General features: G+C 49.7%; 2 protein-coding genes across 9 annotated transcripts in view; both read right to left on the bottom strand.

Annotated features, from left to right (window-relative positions):
* Window positions 1-230, bottom strand: part of MADD (MAP kinase activating death domain) — a 38847-nt gene extending 38617 nt beyond the window's left edge. Inside the window, exon 1 of the mRNA XM_060018817.1 lies at window positions 124-230. The gene's annotated coding sequence lies outside the window, so the exon portion shown is untranslated. The remainder of the gene's footprint in view (window positions 1-123) is intronic.
* Window positions 231-510: 280 nt separating this feature from the next.
* Window positions 511-18083, bottom strand: NR1H3 (nuclear receptor subfamily 1 group H member 3). Of its 8 annotated transcripts, XM_060018873.2 has the most exons (11): window positions 17931-18008; window positions 11750-12202; window positions 7326-7405; window positions 6623-6811; window positions 5931-6197; window positions 5459-5667; window positions 5173-5352; window positions 4907-5006; window positions 2333-2446; window positions 2020-2114; window positions 513-1831 (listed from the first exon to the last, which is right to left on the bottom strand). In XM_060018873.2, the coding sequence occupies exons 3-11, from the start codon at window positions 7366-7368 to the stop codon at window positions 1685-1687; spliced, it is 1344 nt and encodes a 447-aa protein (XP_059874856.1). In that variant the 5' UTR covers window positions 7369-7405; window positions 11750-12202; window positions 17931-18008; the 3' UTR covers window positions 513-1684. The 8 variants fall into 8 exon arrangements, with proteins under 8 accessions (XP_059874860.1, XP_059874859.1, XP_059874856.1 ...); XM_060018874.2 differs by lacking the exons at window positions 11750-12202; window positions 17931-18008 and adding an exon at window positions 18065-18083; XM_060018875.2 differs by lacking the exon at window positions 11750-12202 and having other exon boundaries at window positions 17931-18029.
* Between the last annotated feature and the right edge of the window lie 48 nt (window positions 18084-18131).

Here is an 18131-nt window from a genome sequence, read left to right as displayed (position 1 = left end):
CTTTAGGGCCTCCTTAGAGGCCCCTTCGCCCTAGAGCCCCTGTTTCCTCCCAGAGTCCGTTTCTCCCGGGGAGCCTCGTCCCAAACACCCTTCCGGGGCCCCCAGCGGCCCGGACCCTCCTACCTCCCGAGCCTCGGGGGACCGGCCGGGTTCGGCCAGACGTCCCCCGGCAGCCGAGCGTCAGTCGCTCCTCGGCGCGGGCGCCGCTCCGAGCGCACGCCAGTTCCGCGTCTGCACCGTGAGCCGTGTACCACTCCGACTCGGTGAAGGAGGGGGAGGCTGAGGGGCCAGGGGCCGGACCATCCACCCCCGGGGGGACAGGGCTGCACCAAGCCGAGCGCTGCAGGGTGGAGCCGGACCTCGGGAGAGAGATGGCTACGCACACACCTATGCTTGTGGGAGTGGGAACGCGATGGGGAGCGCTGGGCCAGCGCAGCGCCTCTACGTGACAAGGGGAGGACCCAAAGGAATACTTTTTGTTTGGGTTGCGCGCAAACATTTTAATTCGACACGGAAACAGAGCCCATTTCGATGAACTGCGGATGAATCTGGAATCGACGTCTCAAGATAAGCTGCCCTAAGACTTTCTCACCGTTCCCCTCACCTCATCTACCTCCCCCGCTCGCGCTTTGGAAGTGCCCAGCCGCGTGGGCAGGAAAGCCTGCGGCCGCGGCGGTGGAGCCTACCAATTCAGGGGCGGCGGGGGGACTTGAGGCCGGAAGGCGCGGCCGCGGCATCTCCTCCACCCCGTGCGCTCCAAGGCAGGGGGCGTGAGCGGTGCCGCGGTGCGCGCTGGGAGAGGGAGTCCAGCCCTTCCGCGAGGCTAAACCCCGGACACAGCAGCCTACCCCTGGCCTCAGGGAACTTTTCTCGCTGTCCCACAGGGCCTGCGGGCCAAGAGGAAGGATTGTTGTACCTTCTTAAATATCAATGGAGAAACCAAGGCATTATACCCGCGCGCACGAACACAGGTGCACGACTGAGGCGTTAGTTCCGAAAATCCAACACCCTCTCCCTCACAGAAAGGCAACACGATCCCACCGGGATCACTGAAGGGGGGCAAGGGCGCGTCCCAGCCTCAGCACTTCATTGACCCTTACATCGCAATGGGGCTGGTGAAAGGAGGTCCCCACTCACTGCCAAGGCTGTCACTTGTGACTTGTCTCCCTCCTCTGAGTCTGGAAACGGACCCGCAAGGACACAAGCTTCCCTCCTGTGTTGTCGGGCCCCACCCCCATTCCAGAAATTGGTTTCTCTCATTCTGAATTCGTTTTGGCCTTCCTGTACAAACAGTGCCAGGCCTATCGGTGAGGCAGCCCGGAGGTATTTATGGCCAAGCCGCAGGGTGACAGTGGAGAATTTATCTTGGGGCCCTATGGAGAAAACAGGAAGTGGTAGAGGCAGGATGGGCAGGGCCCTGGAGAACCTTGTGCAAAGTGGCCCCCAGGTTCATCCATTGGGCCCGGTTAGTACAGTCTTCACATGGAGCACCGTTTTACCAGGATCCCTACTACCCAGCAGCCACAAAACTCCCAACCCTTTGACTCTCCTTTAATGCCACTTGAGGATCTCCTTTGCCCAGCCCTCAGGAATGTTTGTCCTTCTCAGTCGGTTCCACCTCTAGGAGGCAGCCACCAGCCTCAGCCATCCAGCTCAGAAAACAGAAGATACAGCGGAAGATCGGTCACTCGTGCACATCCCAGATCTCAGAGAGCAGCGGGGGAAGCTTTTTATCCTGCAGGCGCAGCGCAAATACTTGCTCTGAATGGACACTGCTCAGTGTCCGGAGGTTCACCAGTTTCATTAGCATCCGTGGGAACATGAGTCGGTCCTGGGAAAGAAGGACAAGTACAGCCTTTGTCTCTCCCCAGGAAAGGGGAGCAAGGGTGGGGGGTTTGTGGGAGAGGTAGAGAATTGTCTGTGCACGATGTAGTCAGGGAGGGATTCTTGAAGGGAAAGTAGTTGTGTCAGGGGATGAGCCTGTGGAGAGGAGAAAGAGGGCACAGTGGGGAGACTCACATGGGGGTGGTGGATGGAGACGTAGGCATGCAGGGCCTCCACATATGTGTGTTGCAGCCTCTCTACCTGGAGCTGGTCCTGCACGTTGGGCCGGTCTATAGGTCACCAACAGAGTTGAGTAGCAGGTCTGGCCAGGGTCTTATTTCCATACCCCAAATCACAACCAAAAAATAGGGACATGCCCTACCCAACCTCTCCCATCCCAAAGTAACACAACAAGGGCCTCCACCCCCACGATTCTTGCCCTATGGGGCCTGCAGCCCTCTTTGGTGTGAGTCTCTTGCTCGTTTTCCCTCTTGCCCCTCCTCCACACCTGCAGAGAAGATGCTGATGGCAATGAGCAAGGCAAACTCAGCATCATTTAGTTGCAGCTCATTCATGGCTCTGGAGAACTCAAAGATGGGGTTGATGAACTCCACCTGCAGCCCTGGGGAGGAAGAAGAGAGGCTGGGTTGTGTGGCACGGGCAGCACTGCTCAACTGAGGAGACTACCAGGAACTCAGTAAGAAGCCTCCAGGGCTCTGCTGTATAACCTTGGGTAAGTTTCGTAACCTCTCTAAGCCTCATCTGTGAGGCGGGAATCATATTTGAGCTTATAAAACTGTTGTGATGGTTAAATGATAAAGCATACAGACCACTTTGCACTGCACCCAGCATACAGAATGTGCTGAATTAAATGACAATAATTCTGTTAGAATTCTTCTTAGAATGCTTGAGGGCCCCACATTACTAGAAATAGAAGCAACCCTTATGTTTGTTTATAAAAAGACTGCTTCACTGGCAATTGGCCTTACTTATTTGAATACTAGCAATACATTTCTTGTTTCACATCACAGGGGAAACAAAGCAATGTGGTTGAGGGTGTGGACTCTGGTGTCAGACTCCCTGGGTTTGAGTCCTAGCCCTACCATTTACTAGGCTGTGTGACCTTGAGCAAGTTATTTAAGCTCTCTGGGCCTTGGTTTTCCCATCTCTAGAATGGAGATAATAATAGCACCTACCTCATAATGGGTCCTTAGAATAACGAGTGGCACATATGGTAACTCCATGTAAGTGTTTGTTAAATAAATAATAAATTTTAAAAATAGAACCAGCCTTCTTACTGAGGAGACCGAAGTTCAACAAACCATGACCTGAAGTGGTGACATCTAAAGAACACTTCTCCCAAACACACTGTCAAAGTCTCCCCACCCCATGGCATCCCCTAGTTTTCTCAGATGTCTTTTAGCAACCATCTGCTAACTTCCATTCCAGGCTTCTTGATTAGTCACTTCCTGTGCTTTCACCCCGATGTTTATCAAGTGTGTGTTGATCCATTTAATGGACAAGCCCCATTTAGAAAGCATTTCTTGGTGAGGTGTCCAGCCTTGAATTGTGCTGAACAGCCCCTTCATACAGAGAGGACGAGCAAGTTCTAGAGTTACGCCCCCTGCGAGGGTCGGCTACTGCTCGCTGAGTGGACGCCCCCCCAGTGTGATCGGTTCACATCGTTAGTCACCCACGTGAGCAGCATATGGTAGTGGAAGTAAAGGAGGAGGGAGAACTGACCAAAGAGCAGCCCTGTCTCTTCTCCCCGCACTGAAAAAGTGAGAAATGAAAAACAAACATGATGACATAAAAACTGCTTATATAAATGAATCTATAAATAGATACAGATTCAGACAGCACAAGTCCGCAAGTGCTGAAGGAACACGCAGACATGAGAACAGGGAAGAGTTCAGAAAGGAGGATGTTATGAAGGAGAAGGCCGTGGTTAAGAAGGACTGGGGTAATAACCATCTGGGGAAAAGGTGATTGGGTAGAGAAAGGGGGCAGGACTGGGCTTTTAAAGCTGGAAAAAGTCATTACATCACTCCTATCAGGTGCCTATACATTCAGGCAGCACACGGGGCACTACAGAAGGCAAGAGGTGTCAACACAGCCCTGCCGTACCCTATAGTGAAGGGAGGCCTACCTAGAAAGCTCACTGGGTGGCCTGTGATGGGACAAGCGCTGGCCTGAGTCACCGGAAACCTCTGTGAGCTCTGCACTGGAAACCAGTATTCTCCAAACCCGAGGATGGGGTCAGCATCAGCCACATTTTACAGACCCACCCACTCAGGTGTTAAAGCACCAAGTCTCTTGTTCAGCCTCAGTCCTGTCCCTCCGAAACACCTTCCACCTTCCATCCTTTCCCAGCCCTCCTCCCACAGCACAAAGCAACCATTGACTATGAGGAAACCAAAACTGCTTAGCCTGCAAGCAAATGTCAGCGAGAGAACAGCATTGTGAACTAATTCTTGGAGAAAGTACTCCAAGATACTCCAAGATGGGGATAGAAGTGTTCACTCTTATCCTAAAACTGCCTCATCTGGGCACCTCTGCCATGTTTTAATGCCAATTCCATGGCTACGCGGAAAGCACAGCTGAAGAGGAGGAAATCAGTCCACATGATCCTTAAAGAGCACATCTGAGAAAGATTCTTCAATTTTGACTACTAAAAGGCTTGGTGAGGTTTTCAAGTTTCTTTTCCTAGCTGTAAAGTCTTTTCTTCAAGCAAAATATTATTCAGAAGCACAATATATAACGCAGATTTAAATGGAGTTTCTGGTTTGGCTAAAGTTAGGGTGAAGGACGTTTTTCCTCTAAGGTGACACTTCCATGGAAACCCCCCTCAGGTTCCTGGAAACACAGTTTGAGAACCACTGGCCTAATGCAACAGAGGACAGGAATCTATCTGGGGCAGTTAAGGGAGACCTATCAGCATTCCAACTTTCTGTCTTGGAAAAACAAGTGGATCCTTTGTAGCCACTCAAACCCTGGGCCTGTAGCTCTGTAGTCACTATGGGCCCCATGACAAAATGCATCTGTTCATCCAACCCAGTCCCTTTGTGATCTCAGTTCTCACCTGCTTTGGCAAAGTCTTCCCGGTTATAACTGAAATCCTTGAGGAAGGTAATACTCTCACTTCCAGGGTTGTACCTCCGAGATGTCTCCAGAAGCATCACCTGCACACAAATATTGGGCTGGTCTCGGCCCAGGGCCCCTTCAAGGGAAGGTCGAGCCCCTCATCCCTACTTCCCAGTGCATGTGGCTTCCCAGCTGTCTGGCGGGGGCCCCCTCCCACAGACATCCCTCTCTGGTCCTCCCTTCACCCTCGGCCTTGCCAGCCACCTCAATTGCAGAGGTCTTCAGGAGGGCGATCTGGTCCTCCCGGCTGAGCTGCAGGAAGCCCGGCAGCTGTTTGGCAAAATCAACGATCTCCTGCACAGAGACAATGGCCAGCTCCGTGAAGTGGGCAAAGCGTTGCTGACGGGCCTCCCGACTCTGGGGATCTGGTGCCATGGGCCAAGGCTACCCCGAAAGGCAAGGAGGAAAGAAACAAACCACTCTGAGTCAGGCATCAAGAAGCCAGCTGGTGCTCTGGGCACAGCGACCTCTCCCCAGGCCCCTCAGGTACCGTGACTCGAAGCCGGTCTGAGAAGGAACGTCTGTTACACTGCTGCTGGGCAGCCACCAGCTTCTCAATCATGCCCAGCTGCTCCGGGCTGAGCTGGGGCAGGACTTGGGGCGGAGAGGAAGCCCTCGGGGGCACGGATGTGGCCTGAGCCTGTTCCTCCTCTTGCCGCTTCAGTTTCTTCAGACGGATCTGTTCTTCTGACAGAACACCTGAGAACAGAGCCAGATGTGAGGAGGGGAGAAGAGGAGGAGACAGGAAGTGGAGATGGGGCAGAGGCATAGTTTGAGCCTCCAGAAAAGCAGAGAGTGTTAGGTAAAGACAAGGAAGAGATTTTAATCCACACTTAGGGACCGTGTAGCAAGGCCCATAGGCTCAGCTGCCTTTCTGCCCCCAGACCCTGGCACCCAGACATGCCCTCTTCCCCATCGGCCTAACCACACCCCTCCCCCAGCTTCAGTCCCCAGACACTCACACTCCTCCCGCATGCCGGCCTGGCGGCATTTGCGAAGGCGGCACTCCTGGCACTTGCGACGCATGTAGGTGTCCATGGGGCAGTGGCCCCCACTGTGGCAGACGTAGCGTGCCCCTTTGATGACACTGCGGCGGAAGAATCCCTTGCAGCCCTCGCAGCTCAGCACGTTGTAGTGGAAGCCGGAAGCCTTGTCCCCACACACACTGCACAGCTCATTCCCCAGCATTTTGGGGGCTGGCCCCTTTTTCCGCTTTTGTGGACGAAGCTCTGGGTACAGGAAAGAGCCTTAGTGTTCTTCTTCAGGGAAAAGGCTAGGTGCCCAGCTGGCCACTGCCCTGAGCACTCAGTGACCTTCATTTACTTCACTGTACAAAGTCTATCCAGTCTCTCTATTCTAAGAAAGTAGCTCTCGTATGCGAAGTGCTATTTATGTCCTAGGTACTGTCTGAGCCCTTTATACGCACTGATCCTTACAACCATAAGAGATAGGTACTCTTGTTATTTCCATTTTACAAATAAGGAAACTGAGGCTCAGAAAGGCCTAAGAAACAAAAGTTACACTCGGATCACTTAGGTCTAGTTGACTCCAAAGCCTTTGGACTTAACCATGATCTTATAAGGTAAAGAGCCCTGAAGTTACCCCTCCCGGATCCAGGGAGCCCTTACCTCCTCCAAATCCAGCAGCTCCTCACCTGTGGACTCTGGAGGGGCCTCCACCCTGGGGAGCAGGGCTGTGGGCTCTGTTGCCTCCAGCCCCACCCGTGAAGTGCTCCCAGCGGATTGGGGTGTGCTAGATTCCTCCCTGAGGGTACAGCTGCTGCTTCCCAGAGGCTGGCTGCTTGCATCTCGTGCATCTGGCTCCCACAGCTCCACTGCACAGTCTGAACCCCGAAAGAGAGGCACAAGGGCGTCTCAGGTCCCCAGCATTCTCCTGGGAAACTGCAAACTTATCTCCACCCATAGAGGGCAGTAAAACGTTGGCTCCGGCTTTGGGACCCTGCGATTTGTGTGGGCTCTAGGGCTAATCACTTGTAGTCCCCCGCACCTCAATACCTTAAATAAGGATGTTAACCTTTGTCCCCTTTCGGGGCTGAAGTGCATCCATCTCAGAGGTCAGACAGAACTCTTGGAGGCCAAGCTGGATAAGCATTGGACATGCCAAGCCTCCCCAGCAGCAAGCCCGGATTGAGAAGCACGGACGAGTATCTGCAAGGGCCAGGCACCAGAACCAGGGCAGAGACAGTGTGGGCAGAAGGGGGCAAGCAACACCAAGAGTAGCTCTGGACTGCTCTCCACGGAAGGGCAGAAGGTAGGCAGTGAAGGAGGCTGATTCCCGCGGGAGGAGAGGAGTTGGGGCCTGGGCTCAGGGGAGAGGGCTGGAGTGAAGAAGCTTACCAGGAGAAACATCAGGCACAGGGGCCTCCAGCCACAAAGACATCTCTTCCTGGAGCCCTGGACATCACCAAGGGACTGTCCTGCAGGAATGGTCCAGGTTACACTCTTCCCAGACTGGGTTCCCTCCCCTCCTGATCCTGCTTTTTGTCTGTACTCACATATCAGCTAACATTTACTTGCCATATATGTGTCAGCTGTGCTAAGGCTTTCCATGCCTTCCTCACAATATCCCTACGAGGTCAGGGCTATTCTCAAGCCCAATTTACAGATGAGGAAACTGGGGTTCAAAGATATTAAGAAAATGGCCTATGGGCACACAGTTAGGCAGTGGTACAGCCAAGACTCCGACTCTGGTCTGTCTGACACTGAAGTCTGATTTCCTGGCTACCATGCCACCTTCTCTCCCCAGGACACCCTCCAGGCCATCAGGGAATGTTTGGGCACACCTGCCCTGCTTCTGTCAGAGCCCCTTCCCCCTCACTCTAGCACTGGGGACCGCCAAAGTTGGGCAGAACCAGGACGTGTGATCGAGGCTCCCTCCACCCAGTGAAACACACTGCTGGTTAGACAACCTCACTCCTGCCACCTTCCAGGGTCCCAAGACAAAACTCTTGCCTCCAGAAGTCACCCCAATTCACATCCAGGACCTCCTGCCCCTGACCCCCTCAGAAGTTATCATGGGACATAAACAGAATGCTGTCGCTGTCCGAACTTCCGTCACCATCATCCTTTTCACTTCTCCCCAGAGACCCCTTTCTAAACGCACAGGACACCCCGCCGCCCCCGCCCCCACCCGCGCCCCAGACACACAGGCAGAGCCCCAGGCCAGCGCTGAAGAGCAGACCCACCGAGTGCCCAGGCCGCCAGGCTCTGGCTGGGGCAGTCTCTGGAGCCCCCTTGCTGGGAGAGGAGGATGGTGCAGTCCCTGGTCCACAGGCCTCAGCGGCCGGGGAGCCGGAGCGGAGCAAGAGAGGGTCCGGGAGCCGGGAGCCGACCGACCGAAGCCCTGGCCTTCTCGCCCCCGCCCACGGGCCGCTTCCCCACCGTGCTGACTCCGCCCCCTGCCGGCCTGCCACCCCCTCGGCCCGGCGCCACCTCCGGCCCCTACCCCCAAGCCCGAAGGCCGCATTTTCCTGCAGATCTGCCCGGCTCTCCCCTTCCTCTCCTCACCCTGGCGGCTCTGAGCTGCTCTTACAGGCAGCTCCCAGGCGCCCCCACCCCACTCCCGGCAGCCTCCAGAGTCGTTTCCTCCCTTCCACAGACACCTCGCGGAGCAAAGGTCCCGGCCCGGCCCGGAATTGCGACACCGAGCCCAAGCTTGCTTTCCCGGGCTCCCTCCTCCTCCTGTACCTCTGGAAAGGGGCCAAGAAGCTCTCCCCACTAGCCCCAGGCCTCAACCAAGCTGATAGAACTACAGGGGTGGAGACAGGCAGGTGCTGGGCCTTCCAGGGAGTCTCTGAACGTGGGTGCCCTGCGGAGGCCAGAGAAGGGAGGAGGCCGGAGGGGGGGGTGGGGGTGGTGGAAAGAAGTCGCTACAGCAATGGATGGTCTGGGACGGAAGACGGTAGATCTGGGTGCCAGTCCAGGATGGATCTGAGAGGGTATGCAGGTACCCTCATCTGGGGAAGGGTTCCGTCAGAAGTGAGGGCAGGCTCTGTCCAGCATCTACTGAGACTGTAGCCGTGCCTTCTCACCAGAACATGAGGTCCATCCCTGAAGGTGGACACCTCGTTTTACTGATTTTACCTCCCCTGAAACAGGGCCTGCCATAAAGTAGAAACAGAGTAGGTACTGTGGTTCTGTTTGTTGAATGAATAAGTAAACAAGAAAAATAGTATCATCCTCTTCTATCCCATACTTGTTGGCTCTAGTCAATTTCATCACTGCTTTAGTGCTTGGGCTCTGAGCTCAAATTTTGGGTTCAAATCCAGGCCTTGCCTCTGCCTCTTATTTGCTGTGTGATCTTGATTAAGCAAGTTACTTAATGTCTCTGAACCTCTGTTTCTCTATCTTTAAAACTGGTATAATAATAATGGTTTTTGCCACATAAGGTTGTGAGAATTAAACAATGTATCAGAGCACACAGTAAGAGTACTAGAAATGGAAGCAGTAATTAAACTCCCAATCCTTTCAGCTATGGGTCTTCCCATCACCTTGAATCTGTACACTGTTAACCTTCGTGTGCTTATTTCCATCTACAAACCCCTCACTATCTCTTCTGGTCCTTAGAGCAGCCCCAGGAGGGAGGGAGGGTACAATAACACTGAGCTCATGGGAGAGTCTTTTCCAAGACCACACACAGTCAGTGGCCAAGCTGGGATCAAAATCCAGATGTCCTCACTCACGTCCCTGTCCTCTTTCTTTCTCCTGTGTCAGAGTCCAGGATACATCTTGTTGTCTCTCAGCTCTGCTGGACCAGTGAAGCGAGATGGACGAAGCTGGGGCTGGTGGGCTGCAGTGGGAGAGGCAAGGGGCCCTGGGGATGCTTCAGTCCAGATGTGGGAGGCAAGGAGCTGAGGTTACTGCTGGTTGTTCCCCCCCTACCCCACTCCCAGTTTCCTGCTCACAGGCTCTTCCTGTTTTGCTGTGAACTTCAGTTCCCATGGGCTCCACATGAAAGCACAGAAGGACAGGGGGCCAGGGCAAGCGGCCAGAGGTACTGAGACAGAGATGAACAGGACACCAGGGAAGAGGAGAAGAGAGCGAGTAGGGAAAGAGTGGACATGGGGTGTGGGGGAACAGGACGGGAGAAGGACAGGGAAAACAGAAAGGAGCTCGGTGAAAGATGGGAGGAAGCACAGGGTGGGGCAGGAGGAACAGGCAGAGGTTAGGGAGCAAAACTTGAGAAGACAGCAGGCTGGATGGTGTTGCAAAATCCGTCCATGTATTCATTTTCACATTTCAGAAAAGCCCCTCTGACACCCCCATCTCAAAGTTCTGCCTCCAGCTTTTGCTCTTGTTCCCTCTCATCACAAGGTCATCCCCTCACAAGGCCCCCACCCTGGTCCGGGCATCTCTGAGTCATGAGCACAAGGCTCTCCATGTCTCTTGCTTATGTTCCCTCCCTGATTTTTACAAGGCCCCAGCTGTCCTGGGAAAGTAAAAACCAGGGACCGTATCCCCTGGGAAACTAGAACTGTCCTGTCTTAGCACCCACATCATCGTTCCAGCGTCCTCCTCCACCTTTCCGCATCCCCAGAAGCTCCAGCACAGAGGCAGAGTCAGCGATGTCACTGAAACACTTGGTTCAAGGAACTTGGGATGGAACATTGGTCTGGGGGCTGATATCTATCTTCTGGGAGTTGCGAGAAGACCCATTCACTCCTGATCCTCAGCTCCCTCTCCCGACACCCTGGTCTCCCCACAGGACAGGACCCAGCAGTACACACAAGCCACATCGGGAGCCCTCTGACCCAGGCTAGAGCCAGTTGCTGAACAAGCAGGTTAGGGCGCCATCTCCCCCACACAAGGGATTCAGCCTCAGCCTAATCTCAAGTAAGGGAGGAGGAAGCATTACTGCCAGAGTTACCCCTTCAGGTTACGGGGGTTCAGGAGCCTCCCCCGCATGAAGATGGGAAGGGAGAGCAAAAGGGGTGAAGACCAAAACCTGTTGGTGGTATCTCCACAAAGGTTCTAGAGATTAATGACTGGGACTTCTTCCCCAAACCAGGGCAAGTAGTCAGGTGATCTGCAGTGGGAATCACATGTCTCATTTTGCCAGACACCCCCCACCCCCAGCCGCTACTGTGCAGTCCCACCAGCCCACTGGAGGTGTTAGGTGCAAAGCCTCCCAGCCCCATGGGGCCTTTCCTATGTTTTCTTGGCTCCTAGAAGAGGCAACATGCCTGGGAACTCCTTTTAGGGTCTTCCAGGTCACACTTCTGACCCCCAGAACCTCCAGAGGCTCCTCCTTGCAGCAAAGGGAATCTTGAAGCAAAGATAGGAGCATTCACCAGCCCACAGTTATATGCACAACTGGATGGCACTCCCATGAGGCAGGCCACAAGGTACAGTTTGCAGGGATGGACTGGGGCAACGGCTTCTTGCTGCCTCCATCACCATTCTGGAAGGCTGCAAAGTGTGGGGGTCATCTTGCATGCTGCTCAAGTGACTCCTCCCCAGCCTCCCAATCACAGGAGACAGAAGAACCCAGGAATTCCTGCTTCCCAGGTCTATGAGTTCAGAGATGATATAGACAGCAGAAAGAAGAAAAGTAACATTTATTAGGCCCTACTACATACATTTATCTTTACATGTATTATTTTATTTCTCCTCATATATAATCCTAGAAGAGAATACTAGCAAGGGGTCAAATATCAAATTTGAATACATGTATAGCTGACTCAAAACTCAAACAAAAAAAATGCCCACCTCTCTGTATTACACAAAACTGCCCCCCCAGATAGGAAAAACAGTCCACTCACCTGGATTTAGGTTTGCTTCTGCCAACACAGGGTGCCGCAGTAGTTCCCAAACCTGGCCTCATTTTCAGAGATTCTGATTTATTTGGTCTGAGGTACGCCCATGTATCCATCTATCTAACTATCCATCTACACATCTATTCTTTTTGCATCTGTAGTTAGAAACCAAGGTGTGGGGACCACAGAATCATCTGGCAGAAAACATGCAGAAGCTGGGGGTCAAGAAACCAGGGCTCAGCTCTTGGCTCTACCATGTACTTGTGGTGTAATCCTTACCCTTCCTGGGTTTATTTCTCACCATAAAAGTGAAATAGGGGCTTCCCTGGTGGTGCAGTTGTTGAGAGTCCGCCTGCCGATGCAGCGGACACGGGTTCGTGCCCCGGTCCAGGAAGATCCCACATGCCGCGGAGCAGCTGGGCCCGTGAGCCATGGCCGCTGAGCCTGCGTGTCCGGAACCTGTGCTCCGCAACGGGAGAGGCCACAACAGTGAGAGGCCCGCGTACCGCAAAAAAAAAAAAAAAAAAAAAAGTGAAATAATATCTTCTCCATCAATCCTTCCTACATCGGATGCTTGCAGGCACAACTAATATAGAAATACTTGAACAAGTGGGAAGAAAAGCAAAAGATGAATTTAAGGGATTTTTGTTCTACTTGCCAAAATTTAATAAGCTCGGGATTTACATTCTGAAATCACAATGCTCTGGCTAGTTTGCAAGGAGAGTAAGGGGCATATTAAAACAAAAGACTCAAAAAGTCCCACTAATATGTAGAATTTTGCCAATTAGCCATGTCCCATCCAACCCCACCAATGTGAAAAGGTTTCCTTTGCTAGAAATCTCTTCATTGAAAGTATCTGAGGGCCACTGAATACAGTTAAGCAATGCAGCTTGAGTAGCCTGTGAGAAATAAACCATTTTAAGGGCTATTTGACTGGAAATCAGAAAACTTGAGTTTTAATCCATTCTCCTAAACTGCGTGACCTTGGACAAGTCACTTCCTCTCTCTGGGTTTGTTTTCTTATCTGTGAATTAAGGGGACTAGGTTAGATCAAGGATTCAGAGATGCTGATTTATGAAGCCTCATAATGGTCTTCATGAACCTCTTGGGATTGTATGCAAAATTCCATTTGTGTGTGTGGACATTTTTCTGGAGGAGAGGGGACTAAATTTTCATGATTCATAAAGGGGCCTGTAACAAAGAAGAAGTACAATTCTGCAGCTCGTGGAAGGAAAAGCACATTCACAGAAAGACAGACAAAATGAAAAGGCAGAGGACTTTGTACCAGGTGAAGGAACAAGATAAAACCCCAGAAAAACAACTAAATGAAGTGGAGAAAGGCAACCTTCCAGGAAAAGAATTCAGAATAATGATAGTGAAGATGATCCAGGACCTCGGAAAAAGAAAGGAGGCAAAGATCGCGAAGATGCAAGAAATGTCTAACAAAGACCTAGAAGAATTAAAGAACAAACAAACAGAGATGAACAGTACAATAACTGAAATGAAAAATATACTAGAAGGAATCAATAGCAAAATAACTGAGGCAGAGAACAGATAAGTGACCTGGAAGACAGAATGGTGGAATTCACTGCCACGGAACAGAATAAAGAAAAAAGAATTAAAAGAAATAAAGACAGCCTAAGAGACCTCTGGGACAACATTAAATGCAACAACATTCGCATTATAGGGGTCCCAGAAGAAGAAGAGAGAAAGGACTTGAGAAAATATTTGAAGAGATTATAGTCGAAAACTTCCCTAACATGGGAAAGGAAATAGCCACCCAAGTCCAGGAAGCACAGAGAGCCCCAGGCACGATAAACCCAAGGAGGAACATGCCGAGACACACAGTAATCAAACTGACAAAAATTAAAAGACAAAGAAAAATTATTGAAAGCAACAAAGGAAAAACAACAAAATAACATACAAGGGAACTCCCATAAGGTTAACACCTGATTTCTCAGCAGAAACTCTACAAGCCAGAAGGGAATGGCACGAAATATTTAAAGTGATGAAAGGGAAGAACCTACAACCAAGATTACCCTACCCTGCAAGGATCTCAATCAGATTCAAAGGAGAAATCAAAAGCTTTACAGACAAACAAAAGCTAAGAGAATTCAGTACCACCAAACCAGCTCTACAACAAATGCTAAAGGAACTTCTGTAAGTGGGAAACACAAGAAAAGAAAAGGACCTACAAAAACAAACCCAAAACAATTAAGAATATGGTAATAGGAACATACATATCAATAATTACCTTAAATGTGAATGGATTAAATGCTCCAACCAAAAGACACAGGCTTGCTGAATGCATACAAAAACAAGACCCATATATATGCTGTCTACAAGAGACCCACTTCAGACCTAAGGACACATATAGACTGAAAGTGAGAGGATGGAAAAAGATATTCCATGCAAATGGAAATCAAAAGAAAGCTGGAGTAGCAATACTTTTATCAGATAAAATAGACTTTAAAATAAAGAATGTTACAAGAGACAAGGAAGGACACTACATAATGATCAAGGGATCAATCCAAGAAGAAGATATAACAATTATAAATATATACACACCCAACATAGGAGCACCTCAGTACGTAAGGCAACTGCTAACAGCTATAAAAGAGGAAATCGACAGTAACACCATAATAGTGGGGGATTTTAACACCTCACTTACACCAATGGACAGATCTTCCAAGCAGACAATTAATAAGGAAACACATATTAACAAATATTAACAAATTAAAGAGTAAAAACCATATGATCATCTCATGCAGAAAAAGCTTTTGACAGAATTCAACATCCATTTATGATAAAAACTCTCCAGAAAGTGGGAATAGAGGGAGGCTACCTCAACATAATAAATAAAGGCCATATACAACAAACCCACAGCAAACATCATTCTCAATGGTGAAAAACTGAAAGCATTTCCTCTAAGATCAGGAACAAGACAAGGATGTCCACTCTCACCACTATTATTCAACATAGTTTTGGAAGTCCTAGCCATGGCAATCAGAGAAGAAAAAGAAATAAAAGGGATACAAATTGGAAAAGAAGAAGTAAAACTGTCACTGTTGGCAGATGACATGATACTATACATAGAGAATCCTAAAGATGCCACCAGAAAACTAGAGCTAATCAATGAATTTGGTAAAGTTGCAAGATACAAAATTAATGCACAGAAATCTCTTGCATTCCTATACACTAACAACGAAAGATCAGAAAGAGAAATTAAGGAAACAATCCCATTCACCACTGCAACAAAAAGAATAAAATACCTAGGAATAAACCTACCTAAGGAGGTAAAAGACCTGTACTCAGAAAACTATAAGACACTGATGAAAGAAATCAAAGATGACAGCAAGAGATGGAGAGATATACCATGTCCTTGGATTGGAAGAAACAATATTGTGCAAATGACTATACTACTCAAAGCAATCTACAGATTCAATGCAATCCCTATCAATTTACCAATGGCATTTTTTACAGAACTAGAACAAAAAATCTTAAAATTTGTATGGAGACACAAAAGACCCCAAATAGCCAAAGCAGTCTTGAGGGGAAAAAACGGAGCTGGAGGAATCAGACTCCCTGACTTCAGACTATACTATAAAGCTACAGTAATCAAGACAATATGATTCTGGCACAAAAACAGAAATACAGATCAATGGAAAAGGATAGAAAGCCCAGAGATAAACCCACGCACCTATAATCAACTTATCTATGACAAAGGAGGCAAGGATATACAATGGAGAAAAGACAGTCTCTTCAATAGGTGGTGCTGGGAAAGCTGGACAGCTACATGTAAAAGAATGAAATTAGAACACTCCCTAATACCATACACAAAAATAAACTCAAAATGGATTAGAGACCTAAATGTAAGACCGGACACTATAAAATTCTTAGAGGAAAACATAGGAAGAACACTCTTTGACATAAATCACAGCAAGATCTTTTTTGATCCACCTCCTAGAGAAATGGAAATAAAAACAAAAATAAACAAATGGGACCCAATGAAACTTAAAAGCTTTTGCAAAGCAACGGAAACTACAATCAAGACAAAAAGACAACCCTCGGAACGGGAAATATTTGCAACCGAATCAACGGACAAAGGATTAATCTCCAAAATATATGAACAGTTTATGCAGCTCAATATTAGAAAAACAAACAACCCAATCAAAAAATGGGCAGAAGACCTAAACAGACATTTCTCCAAAGAAGACATACAGATGGCCAAGAAGCACATGAAAAGCTGCTCAACATCACTAATTATTAGAGAAATGCAAATCAAAACTACAATGAGGTATCACCTCATACCAGTTAGAATGGGCATCATCATAAAATCTACAAACAGGGCTCCCCTGGTGGCGCAGTGGTTGAGAGTCCGTTTGCCGATGCAGGGGACGCGGGTTCGTGCCCCGGTCCGGGAGGATCCCACATGCCGCGGAGCGGCTGGGCCCGTGAGCCATGGCCCCTGAGCCTGTGTGTCCGGAGCCTATGCTCCGCAACGGGAGAGGCCACAACAGTGAAAGGCCCGCGTACTGCAAAAAAAAGAAAAAAAAGAAAATCTACAAACAACAAATGCTGGAGAGGGAGTGGAGAAAAGGGAACCTCCTGCACTGTTGGTGGGAATGTAAATTGATACAGCCACTACAGAGGACAGTATGGAGGTTCCTTAAAAAACTAAAAATAAAATTACCATATGAGCTAGCAATCCCACTCCTGGGAATATACCCAGAGAAAACCATAATTCAGAAAGACACATGCACCCCAATGTTCATTGCAGCACTATGCTTACAATAGCCAGGTCACGGAAGCAACCTAAATGCCCATCAACAGATGAATGGATAAAGATGTGGTACATATATACAATGGAATATTACTCAGCCATAAAAAGGAACGAAATTGGGTCATTTGTAGAGACGTGGATGGATCTAGAGACTGTCATACAGAGTGAAGTAAGCCAGAAAGAGAAAAACAAATATCGTATATTAACGCGTATATGTGGAACCTAGAAAAATGGTACAGATGAACTGATTTGCAGGGCAGAAATAGAGATACAGATGTAGAGAACAAACGTATGGACACCAGGGGGGAAAGTGGCGGGGGTGGGGGTGGTGATGGTGTGATGAATTGGGAGACTGGGATTGACATACACACTAATATACATAAAATAGATAACTAATAAGAACCTGCTGTATAAAAAGTAAATAAAATTCAGAAAAAAAGGGGGGGGGGGCTTGTGACTAAATAAGGCTAACTTTTTGACTACCTAGTCTTCAGCTCTCAATTTCTATTCGCTTCTCCATAACAATTCTGGAAGTAATGTTTAGATCTTGAGGTATATATAAATAATTCAATCTGGAGTCATGGGGCAAGATACTGACCCTGCTTTCTTCCATATATTCTGATCACGTTTTATTTCTCCAGTGATCTGAGGTGGTTTGCTACTAGGGGGCAGATCTAAATCAAAGCATCCCAAGGGCCTACGATCTGACCTCCTGGAGCTGTGAGTCCCCCCAAGCTGAGTCACAAAGCCCTGAAGCCAACTGGCTGCACCTGTATCCTAATGGTCAGTGCCAAGAGGGCCTCTCTGATTCTGTGGAAACCCCACCTACTCCCACCGTATATGCTCCTTCCCCTTACCCCTATATATCTCCCCACTGGTCTGAAATTTCGCCCCTACGGATTCACTGCTTTGGTTTTGCAAAGTCTGAACATCCTGTGCAACCCAACTCCTTTGAGAAGAGGCATGACATCTTGATTCTAATTAACTAAAACTTGGAAGTGGACGGGTGGGAGGACAGGGAAAGGACTGGAAGGGGGAGTGAGAGGAGTCCTGAAGCTTTGCTCAGGAAATGAGCATTGGCTACACTGGGACCAACCTCAGGGACACAGGAGTCCAAAGGGCTGTTTACACGCTGTGCCCTACACCCAGAACAAGACTTCTTCCGGGGAAGAGAGCCAGTGCCAAGGCTCAAATTCCACCCGAAGGAAGGGGTGTGGAGAAAGGCGCCCTATACCACCCCTCGCCCCAATTCTGCACCCGCTCTCGCTCTAGGTCAGGCCCGGCAGCACCCCGGCCCGAGGGGGTCGCTTGCTGTGCCGGCCACGGTCCGGCCTAATACAAGAGCCACCTTGGTACTGGGTCTCCGCGGGCAGAGGCAAAACCCACGCTCAGTGTTCTCTTTACCAAGACGAGGTCTTCAAGCCCTTTCTGCAGGGCGAGGTCGCACTACATTCCCACGCTTCTCCGCCACGGCGGGATCGCGAACCTCCTACAGGAATTCCCTACATGATTCCTCCTCCCTCCATCCCTGTCCCCACCTTTAGCAAGATGGCGGCGAGAGCACTTCCGGCGTGTGTCCTTAAGGGTGCATCCGGGCGGCTGCTG

The sequence above is a fragment of the Delphinus delphis genome, chromosome 8, assembly GCF_949987515.2.
Source record: "Delphinus delphis chromosome 8, mDelDel1.2, whole genome shotgun sequence".
NCBI lineage: Eukaryota > Metazoa > Chordata > Mammalia > Artiodactyla > Delphinidae > Delphinus > Delphinus delphis.
This window is presented reverse-complemented; position numbering and strand designations above follow the sequence as displayed.

What these genes read in the sequence shown, in the direction of transcription:
- NR1H3 (XM_060018874.2), bottom strand. Translation starts at nt 7,368, where the DNA reads ATGTCTTTGTGGCTGGAGGCCCCTGTGCCTGATGTTTCTCCTG. An exon ending in TGTGCCTGATGTTTCTCCTG is followed by an intron (nt 6,812 to 7,325) that starts GTAAGCTTCTTC and finishes TTCGGGGTTCAG; the next exon opens with ACTGTGCAGTGGAGCTGTGG. An exon ending in CATCAGCATCTTCTCTGCAG is followed by an intron (nt 2,115 to 2,332) that starts GTGTGGAGGAGG and finishes GGTGACCTATAG; the next exon opens with ACCGGCCCAACGTGCAGGAC.